Here is an 11200-nt window from a genome sequence, read left to right on the forward strand (position 1 = left end):
GGGGGGGGGGCCTACCAGGGGGTATCGGGCCCCCAAATTTCCCCCCCAGGCCCCGCCGTTTCGGAAGCCGGGGGGGGGGGAGGGTCTACCAGGGTGTATCGGGCCCCCACATTTCTCCCCCAGGCCCTGCTGGAAGCTAGGACACCTGGGTTTTCTCTCAGCTGTGGGAAGAGAGTAGGGCATGGGGCCCAGGACTCATGGGTTCCCTCCCAGCTCTGGGAGCAAATGCAGAGGGGTGGAGTATAAACCCAGGTGTCCAAGTATGATGTCCCTTGCCCACCCCTGCCCTTACCAGCCTCCAGCACCAGCTTCTTCCTTGCTGTCTGATCCATCACGGGTATGAATAGCAGGTAGGAGTCTTGCAGGTGCCCCCTGCCCCACCCAGGTCAGCCTAAGTAAAGTTCCCAGGCTGCAAGCACTGCCTTGATACCCTGTGTTAGCCCCACCCTAATGGGCAAATCTGAGTTCAAAGGTGAGCTGGGAGGCTGGAAATCAGCTGGTTAGAACTGGGGAAATGGGTGTGGTGAGCAGAGTCTGAGCTGCTTAGGGACGGAACCCAGTCCCCCTGGCTCCCAGTCCCCCTTCCCCCATAACCCACTACATCCCACTTCCCTCCCAGAGCTGGTGTCCTGGTAGTGTAGGCCTGAAAGTCACCTTAGCAAAAAGCTTAGCATAAGCAACACCATTTTGTGCCTTGGCTTAATTAACTCAATGCAAAAGCAAGTAAGTGACAGTGTAAAGTAACCTTTTTTCCCCTATGTTGACAGAAAGTGAAAAGAGGATGTGGTTTAACAGTCCAAGACAACAGGATATGGACAGCAGGCTGGCAGGAAAACAAATGACTGCTTGTGAAAGAGAATTGATGGATATTTGTGCATAAAAGCACATAGCATAAACAATAAACAAAAATGCAGTTTGCTAAATACAAGGGCTGCAAACTAAACAGCTAAAAGGCATGCGCCTAAGCATAAAGAAAGCATGTGAGCAGAAAAGGCCAACTGGGCAAATGGTAAAATGAAATTGCAACCGCAGCAGGCACAACCCTAAGTCAAGAATCTGCACAGAACATGGAGCAAGTCAGAGTTGCAAAGAGGACCGCTATGTAAGAACTCGGAGTTGGGGGAGAGAGTAATCTACAGGACAAGAAAGAACAGGCACTTGCCCCTTGGTTCAATGACCAGACACCTGGGTAGCTAAACCCACTGTATCGATGAGAAGGCTCATGGAGGAATATCTATATTGACTGTTAGGGCTTGCTTAAAGGTTAAGTGTTGCATTTGAAGCCTTTCTTAAATATTGGTGTTGCTTGTGCATTCAATAAATTAGTATTTTACATTGGAATAGTCTCACTGATCAATTCATTTCCATTCCCTGCCACCCCTTAACTAAATTTAGCACAACAAGGAGGGCACTGACTGCACTAAGTGTCTGCAGAGCATCCCAGGCTGGAGCAGACCATGGCCCTGAAAGCTTCTTGCTGTTATGTGTGTTCCCAAAGGGTCAGATCCCAGCAGGAAGGTGGGAACTTGGGGGTTCATAGTATGGGGAATTAGGGGAGGGCTTGGGAGAGGCAGTTCAGGAAGGGGGGCTGTGCTATGGGCAGGGCTGCCCGGGGGGTGGGGGAAAACTGGGGTAATTTGCATCGGGCCCCTGCAAAGCAAAGGCCCCCTGCCTTGGCTCCTGTATGTACCATTGGCCCCTGCCCTGCAACATCACTCACCAGGATCCTTAGTATTTTGTTCTCATAAAAAAGAGGAAATTGGTGTGTTAGAGTGCAAGACAACACTGAATCATTCTCAGCGTGTAATTGTGACATTATGGGACCCATCCCTGACCATGAAGTAAATATTGTACATAGTTGTGTGTGAAACAGATGCTAATTTGAGGCGGAAGTGATTGTTGTGTTGATGTCCAAGGGGGAGTCTAAACCAAGCATGGTAAGGTAACATCTTTCTTTATCTCTGACAAGATTGATCAGGCAAGCTTATGATTGCCTGATCACAGAGTTTGCAGCCCTGGTTACAGAGTCTGTTGTGAGGAGAGAAGGAACAGCGAAGGCTTAAAGGAGGGATCGGTGGCAGAGCCGGCCTGTTGTCACAGCAAGACCTCCAGGGGAATTCAATTGTGAGTGAATGTCAGTTTTGTGGGTTCTTAAGGGCCAAAGTCAGAAATGAATTTGCAGGAATATAATAATTAAAATTATATATATTGTTTCCTTCTTATTTACCAAGGAAAATTAACAGCATTGGACATAATGCATATTCAGGTTCACGTATTTCCCCACTTCAAAAAGTACTTAAATGCAAGGTGTCTATATAACTCTTGGAGGGAAAAAAATATAAAGTCCTCCTTGACTGAAGAAGTCTGTGCTCCAAACTGCAAATCTTGCTTTCAGTATTGCAGAGATGACTTGCTCTCTTCTGGTCCTTCAAACAGCAGCAGTTGCTAACTAAGGGCTATAAAAATATGACCAGTCTCACAATGCCCTTAATCAAGGGGTTAAAGGCTAAATATCCAAGTTTATTTTCCAGCAACAGTATGAAGAAAATCCTCCTTCCTCTGTCTACTCTCTCTGCAGTTGCTTTCTTTTTCCTTAAACAGGGGGCCTGCTTATCCTCTGCCACAGCCACAAGCCTGAACCAAGAACAACCCAGCTTATGGGGGTTACATGAGCACCAGCTAAGATTTTCAGGCAAGGTCCCACTGGAGAGTAATTTTCTGTGGCAGGTACCACAGGGAAAAGGCCTAGGAGTGGTGTGAGGCCAGGCCTTAAGGGAGGAATCCTTCCTTTCTGAGTAGCGGAGGTGGCCAGCCAGAAGGCCACCTGTGAGATTGAGCTTGGCCCCAGGCAACTGGTAGGAGAGAGAAGCTCTGCCAGAAGTGGTTTGGAAGGTGCTCAGGAGAAGTACAACCCTGTTCTTATCCCCGGGTAAGAAAAAAATGAAGCGCACCTATCAATCCGGGGCATCAAAAAGAAAGGAGACAAAGGAGAAAAAAGCTTGGGATGAAAAGGGGAGGCAGACATTGGATCAGTTTGAATGAGTGGTGAAAAGAAATAAGGAAGTTGGAAGTGGAACAGGTGATGCAGCTGGCACATCACTTGTAGGGATGAAGACTATTCTGATCATGGAAACATCACAAAGGAAGCAAGCAGTGATGTAGCAGGAGAATGTGAAAATGAGCCAGGTTTGGTGGTGCAAGCTGAAGGAGACATAGCATCAAATGAGAAAAATGAGACAATTGATCTGATTTCCGGATCTGCGCTTGAGCTTCACCAATTCTGGTCATCTTCAACATTATTTACAGTGGAAAGATCTTGCAAATGCTCTTAGTGGAAAAGGAGCCATTGATAATGCTCTTGAAATTGGTATACATTCAGAGAAGGAAAAGTGGCATAAAGTGTTGTGAGGTCTGGTTGATGTTACCCTGTTTCAGGCAGAGCGAAATATGCCATTCCGAGGATCACATTTTACCCTAGAGCATGATGACTGCGGGTTCTTCCTTTCTACTGTACAGTTCATCAGTAAATACAATCAAGATCTGAACTGCCACCTTGAAACTGTTACGGAGCATTGAATGGCTGGGGAATGAATGCAAGCACACTACATGTCCTGGCATAGTCAGAATGAGTATTTGGAGGTGTGTGCCAAGGAAGTACTAAATACAATCCTTGAGGATGTGAGAAATGTTCGCTACTATAGAATCTTTGTATATGGGACACCTGATGTCTTGCATACTGAGCAGCTGTTATTTATTATCATGAGATGCATACATGAAAAAGATGGAAAATGGGATGTGCAGGAACAATTTCTGAAAATGGTGGACTGCGATAAAATGAAAGGAGTAGACATCGTGGAGCGGATAAAGAAAGTACTGGCGGAGTGTAAGGTAGAGTTGCAGAAGTGTAGAGGCCAAGGGTATGACAGTGCTTCAAATATGTTTGGGAAATACCAGGGTGTGAAAACTAGGATACAGGATGAAAATCCTCAGGCATTGTTTTCACCCTGCAGCGTATACTCGCTGAACCTATGTGGTACCCATGCCCTGGAGAAGAGCCCTGAAGTGAAAACATATTTCGGAAATTCAGAGGCTGTACACTGTCTTTTCACTCAGTCCTGCAAGATGGAAAATTCTTCAGGAAACTGCAGGACTCCCTTCACTCCATGTCAACAACTAGATGGAGCTCGAGAATTGATGCTGTTTCCCCTCTTGTGAAAAATCCTAAAGGGATGCTGGATTCTCTCTTCAAAATTGAGGAAGAATTGAACGTGACAGCGTAAACCCAGGCTGATGTTTCAGGTCCCACTGAGTGGATGGAATCCTTTGAGTTCATCCTTCTGACTACAGTGTGGTGCAAGATATTGCAGTCCATCAGTATCCGAAGCAAGCTTGTCCAAGGATCCAAGCTTACCATGGAAGAAGGGGTGCAACATGTCAAGAGCCTCCTGGAAGAAATTCAATGGTTGAATGATTCCTGGCCAAGTCTTCTCACGGAGGCTAAGGTTATCGCTGAGGGGCTAGGTATCACCACCGAATTCAAGAGAACACAGAAGAATCCAAAGGATGAAGCATTTCCACGATGAGCCAGCCAATACAGAATACGCAATCTTTTCCCCTGAAGATAAATTCAGGGTTGAAGTATTCATCACAGCCACGGATATGCTCCTCTCAGATCTCTGAAGGCTAGCTGAGACCATGGGGAAACTCTCAAGCTTGTTCTCACCCATACTTGACCCACCAGCTGTTGCAGAGGATGAAGACATTGCGAAGTTTGCCGAGTCCCTGTCCACCACATACCCACAAGATGTGAATATGGATGAGTTGCAAGAAGTATACCTGTTTTACAAAATCAGGAAAGAATCAAATTTGTGCATTCTGGAGGAGCCATGGGCACTGCACTTGAGCTTCTCAACCGGATGTATGGCAAAGGTGTAGAATCTGTGTTCCCTTAGATATACAGTTGCTTGAGAATGCTCATTGCCTTGCAAGTCTCTGTTGCATCCAAGGAATGCACTATTAGTAAGCTTAAGATTATTAAGAACTACCTGCGGTCATCAATTGGGGAGGATAGGTTGAACCATTTGATCATGCTCTCAGTGGAGAAGGCACTTGCAAAGCAAATAAATTTGATGACGTAATTGAAGACTTTGCATCCATGAAGGCAAGAAATACTTGACTTGAACTTTCCTCTTCTCATTTTGTTCTTAAGTTCCTAACTTAAGTTTACATTGCAGACTGGGTGTTCATGAGTGGGACTAAATATCTGTGAAGACACTGCAGCATGTACATAAAGATCAGCTATACAGGAGGCTGGGCTTGAAATGGAAAGGATCTGAATTAAGAGTGAAGCTGCTGTGTCTTCACTGCTCTTTGAGCTTGTGCAGACTAATTCAGGTCAGCCAAGCCAGTCTGAGAGAACCTTGCTTTTGGAGTGTGGACAGAACCACTGCACAAAACCTGCCCGTTCCATTTGATTCCTTTTTGATATTCTTCCCAAGGGAAAAAAAAAACCTCTTTGTGTTGAGATGGACATTTTTTGAAACTATCTGTTCCAAAAGGAAACAAAATCCTCAAGTGTTTGAGACTTCCCACAGAATGAAAGCACCACTATTTAGGACCTTCAAAATCCTTACTACTGAATGTCCAGCCTCAGAAAACTATTACATATATCTGTAGGCAATACTCAAATGAGGCAATTAGAATATTTGCATTAAAATAACAATGCACTGAAAAATAAATTTTGCTTTGATAAGGCTGAAGTGTAACAAAAAGATGCAATTACCTAAGCAGAAAGGCAGGCAGACAAGCTGGCAGAGAAAGAAGAAACAAGCATATTTTTTTAAAGAGTAATTTGCTTTCCTATATTGTTTGTAAAGTTGTCCGTGTATGTCTAATTTTTACACCCCCCCAGTAATATTATAATACATGTAAATATATAAATATGTAAATGTGATGCAAAGTGGAACAACCATACTGCTTTGCTGTTGACACAAGAAAATATGAAATATCCATTGTTAATATTTTATTATTCAAGGCCAAATACAAAATCCCTTTCAACAGTGCCAGCATGAGCAAAGCTTTGAACAATTTGTTTCACCTTTTCCCTTATTGAGCTTCACAGTTGACACAGACCTTTCTAGGCGCTTGAAAAAAATCTTTCATTTACCATGGAAGACTTTTTATCAAAGTGTTCCCATCAGCTCCATTTAACCAGGCTTATTTGTGTCAGAAATCCCTGCGTTGTCCTTGTATTCTGGGGGTGGCCTATATCCTTCTGCTGGGCCTGGTCTTCCACTCAGACTAAAAACCCTTTGGGGAAGGGACTGTTTTTTTGCTCTGCCTGTATAACACCTTCCAATTTGGGGGTCTCAGTCCATGATCTGCCTCCTAAAGCATTCCCAAATCACTTCTGTGAAGAGCCAGGTAGTGAAGATGCACATGGAATATTTGTTCAAAATCAAACCTATATGGTAAAAAATCTTCATGGTAGTAGGATTTCATTTAAAAAAATGAAGATGAAAAACCAGCAGGCAAGCTGTCTGAGACTTCTGCAGATGGCTGTTTTCAGCCTGTGGCTACCAACTTTTAGTGACTGGATAAAGGCCACATAATTCCCATTTTCAGGTGGGTTCTGAATTAGAGAATACCCTACCCTTTCCCACTAGCTCCCACCCCAACCATCCCACATAAAATAAAAATCAGTAGCCGTTTCTTAAAAGTTCTAGGCCCAAAGTTTCCAGCTCCCTCAAAGGATCTTCATAGTATCACATAAAGGAACTCCAGGGTGAGGATATACATACCAGTCCCTTAGGGGGTCAGGCACGTATCCTATCTTTGAGATGCTGGAGCAGAAGACATGTCCCCATCTCTGGAAAGGTTGCATATAAGAGAAGCGTCTTTCACCAAGTCCTTTACTGTTCAGACAGCAACACTGTATCCCTGAGTGTTGTGACAAGACCAGGTGTGCTCTACTCCAGAGCTGCATGTATATTGATAGCTCTGGCTCACTGCTGGATGATAGCAGCACTAGAGAATGATGCAGCGGTCAGAGTTGTGTGGCTGAGATGGCTGTTGCGGGGCCTCCATGTCTGTCCAAGACGGACACGGGCAAACCTCAGGCTCATCCCATCCCACGATGGAACAGGGTGTCCTGCGTGTTTCAGTCTCAGCTCTGCTGTGTGTGGGGGAGGGCTGAGGAGAAGCAGTGGGTGCAATGGGGTACAGAAAGGCTTCTTCAGAATGGTATACTGCTCCCAGGCCAGGCAGCCTGTTCTCCAACCAGATTTGCCTGGGGCCTAAGTATGCCCTCAGGGCTCTAAAGGTGTTGGTGTCTGGTGTAGGGAGGGGGCTGACCTCGGCCCTTGGGCCTGCAATGGTCACTGGGGTGGTAACATCCTCAGTGGAAGGCCAAACATCAGGGCTGGGATCTAAAAGGAAGCCCATAGGGTCCTGGTACTGCCCTGAGACTCTAGAGACTGGACCGGCCCTGGGAGATGGATGGGGGAGGTCTTGGGTGGGAGATGCAGGCTGGACTGGCTCGGCCTGGGCTTGAGGGATCTGTGCTCCCACATCTTTGGCTGGCTGCAGGGATGAAGGCAGTGGGATGGGATCAGGTAATGGGATCTGCTGGAGTGGAGGGTACACAACTGGATGAGACGCTGAGCTGGCATCATCCACGACAGGGAGAAGTTCAGTCTGGGCTGGGGTCCATGAGCTGCTGCTGGGCTCCATCTCCATGGTAATCACAGGAGCACTGGGCACCAGATCAGGCTTCTTGAGGGCAGCTTTGGGCCTCACAGCCTGAGTGGGTGGCAGGGCCCAGGGGGCTGGTGGGGACTCAGGCCCCCATGGGCCTCCTGGGGGTTGTGGGGCCAGGACAGGTGGGGGCTCAGCCAGTTTGTCAGGGTCTCCAACAGGATCAGCAGCTTCTTCTGGGATCAAGAGGGTGAAACCTTCAGAAACAAATCCAATTGAATACCAATTAAGTAACAGGGAAGATCAAAATGGACAGCTCCCCCCCACTGGGCTGGGCCTGTCCAACCTCACAGCCAAGCCCTGCCCGTTAACATCTGCACCAACAAATTTAATTGCTAGAAGCTTCCTACGCTAGCAGCCAGCTAGGAACCCTCCTAGCAACCACCAATAGGATCCGTAGTCAAAGCAGCATGCGTGCCTTGGGGCAGACGACAGGGAAGGGGCCAGAGCTGGCTGCCCCAACAAGGATTGGGCCCTTGCAGCTTCCCTGCCATCTGCCCCTGGCACGCCAGCAAGTCGAGGTTGTGGGTGTTTTGGGCACTCTGCCCAAAAACATTGATGACCCTTGCACTAGAGGGTGCCAACCTCCCATTTTGCCCTCCTGTGGGCTATGCCCATTTGATAAGACAGTGGTCAATTCTGGGATATGTCTAGGTGGCCTCTACCCGTCTTGCCTCAGCTCTGAGGAGGGACAAAGAACACTGCTTGTAATACATCCTGGGACACATCCCACCTGTGGCACTGAGTACATTTGCTCCAGGGAAATCTGGAAAGCACCAGACATTTCCCATAATGCCATGGGCTACAGTGCCAGATGCAAACAGCACATTACTAACAATGCCCTCTGGGACACATCCTGCTGCAGAAACAGATCTTAGTGAGACTGATGTCTCCAGACTGGGGTGACCTGTGCATGTTGCCATATGGAGCTACATGTCTCTGGCCATGTTTATATGAGACGCCACTGTGCAGTACTGTTGTGGGGCACTAACTGTGATGCGATGCTGCTGTGCAGTAGTAACAAGCTACTGCGCAGTAGCATCAGCAAAAAACCATGCGGGAACATTACTGTCATTTAGTACTTGTTTATGCAAGTACAGGCGACCCCCACTTAATGCTGTTTCACTTAACACTATTTCGCTATAATGCTCATTTGAAATTGATACCTGATTTCACTTAGCGCTCAGCGAGTTTTGTTACAACGCTTGCAGTCCCCATCTTGGGTCATTAAAAACAGTTGTGGTTGCCATCTTGGGTCGTCAAATACTTTCAGTTTCGCTTAATGCTCGTTTCACTTAATGCTCAATTGTTCAGGAACCAATTAAGAGCGCTGAGCGGTGGTTGCCTGTACTAAATGACTGCACAGTAACAACTGCACAGTCTGCTGCTCATGTAGACGCAGCCTCTGTGTATCAGTGGCAGGTCCCATTCCTACTGGCCCCAAAGGAACCCCAGAATCTGTTTTGAGGGGGCCCCGATCGTTCATGCCCTGATGGATGGATACATGGCACAGCCCAAAATATCCTCCATCAAATGACGCATCTCCCTGACCTGGCATGCCACTTTTGGGTATTAAGACCACTGCCCCCAGCACTCCACAGCGCTTGTATGCCCCAAGCAGGGCAGCTGCCTCCATCCCAGATACATACCAGGATCACCGCCTGTGGAGTTGCTGTTAGAGACAGGCAGCAGCAGTGTCTGGACTCCATACCCTTGGATCCTCACCACATCAGGCATTTCTGCCAGCCGCTGCTTGGCTGAGGCCGCGGGACCCAAGGGCAGAGGGTGTTGGTAAGTGGCACTGTAGGCTGCCCGGAACTGGAAGACAGATATGCCCTGGGGATGCTGGGCCAGGATGCTGGCCACATTCTGCTTCAGCTCTGCCAGGTCTTTGGGGGGTTGGGTGGATGGGGTACAGCCTGGGTTGGCTCTAGGCATGTCTGCTCTGGCTGGCTGGGTCCTAAGCACCTTGGCCTCTTCCTGTGGCCATAGGCCCAATGGGGTGCTATCCAGTTGGGCCCTTTGTTCCTGGGTTTCCTCCTCTACCCAAGGGCCCCAAGGGGCACGATGCAGCTGAGTGGTCGGCCTCTGAGTTTCCTTTCCAGTTTTCGGGCCTGAAGGAATGGTATCAAGCTGGGTGCTGGACCACTTTCTCTCTTTATTCATGCTCAGGACTGAGGGTGCACTGACTAACTGTGCACCAGGCCCTGGGGACTCCTTGTGTGCCCATGGACTCTGGGGAGGGCTGTCCAGCTGGGCCCTACCTACTGGGGTTTCCTTGCTTACTTCCAAGCCTGAGGAAGCACTGTCTAGCTGAGGACCAGGTCCTTGGATATCCTTGCTGACTTGCAGGCCTAAGGGGGTGCCAGCTGACTGGGGTGAGTTCATGAGCCAGGCTGGCAAATGGGCATTAGGTAGGAGCTGCTCACTCAGCATGCCCTGCACAGCAGGGGCACCAGGGGTCTCTTGGGCCAGGGATTTGGTGGTACTGGGTAGCTGAGGGTTGAACCAGCAGTTGTCAGGGGGTGCTGGAGAAGCAGCACTGGATAGGTGCCCCTTGGGGCTGGACAAGGGTTTGGCACTGTCAGAGGGTGACAGTCCAGAATCTTCTTGATTCCCTGAAGGAGAAAGAAGGGAAAGTGTCATCAAGGCAGGACACACTACAAAGGAGCAGAGGCCACTGGGGAAGCTACTGGATGAAGTGGAGCAGGGGTATCCCAGTGTGCGCTGTGGTGGGCACTTGACTCCAGATTGTTCCCAGAGTGCACCGGAATAAATCTGGGTTTTTGTTCCAGGGCTGTGCCCTATGGACTGGGATTTCAGACCTCCAGAAATATGGGTCTGCTCCTGGCAATGACTCTACAGAAGACAAAAGAATGGCAACAGCACAGGATGGACCCTGGGTGGCAAGTGGGGCTCAGGAAGAAAGCTAGGACTCCTGAGTTCTCTCCCAACTCCAAAAGAAGAGTAGGGTCTAGTGGGTTAGAGCAAGGAGACTGGGAACCAGGATGCCTGGGTTCTTTCCCAGCTCTGGCTGGGATCTAACGACAGGTGTTCCTGCCCAATCCTGCTGTATTCAGACAGCCAGATGATGCAGTCCTCCCCTTTCTTGGGGCACCAGCACTCCAGCCTGGACACGTGGTCCTGCAAAGGGCAACATGTCCTCATAGCCCTGGAGGCATCCAGGTCCAGACCATGGCTCTCCTGCAGGAGCTCCTGTGCCTTCCGCAGCCTCATGCTCAACTGGATTTTACTGCCCAGCAGAGCTCTGAGTGATGCTGAGACTTCACTGATGCCTGCGAGAGACTGACTGGCATTCATAGCCCTGTGTGGCCACCCAACACCATAGGCAATGCTTGGGGCTGGGGTAGAGGCTTTTCCTCTCTAGAAGGCACTGGATGTGACCCAGTTTTGGCTGGCATAGGCCAGGGCTTTTCTGTTCTGG

The 11200-nt window shown here is 48.5% G+C and overlaps 1 protein-coding gene across 4 annotated transcripts in view; it reads right to left on the reverse strand.

Annotated features, from left to right (window-relative positions):
- Positions 1 to 6012: 6012 nt before the first annotated feature.
- LOC102384528 overlaps positions 6013 to 11200 on the reverse strand; it is a 19705-nt gene continuing 14517 nt past the window's right edge. For all 4 annotated transcript variants that reach the window (XM_025207777.1, XM_025207778.1, XM_025207779.1 and 1 more), the window contains 2 exons: positions 9405 to 10373; positions 6013 to 7952 (listed from right to left, as the gene is read on the reverse strand). In XM_025207777.1, coding sequence (XP_025063562.1) covers positions 7027 to 7952; positions 9405 to 10373 — 1895 coding nt within the window. In that variant the 3' untranslated portion in view covers positions 6013 to 7026. The remainder of the gene's footprint in view (positions 7953 to 9404; positions 10374 to 11200) is intronic.

Source organism: Alligator sinensis, unplaced genomic scaffold, assembly GCF_000455745.1.
Source record: "Alligator sinensis unplaced genomic scaffold, ASM45574v1 scaffold709_1, whole genome shotgun sequence".
In the NCBI taxonomy this organism is placed as follows: Eukaryota; Metazoa; Chordata; order Crocodylia; family Alligatoridae; genus Alligator; species Alligator sinensis.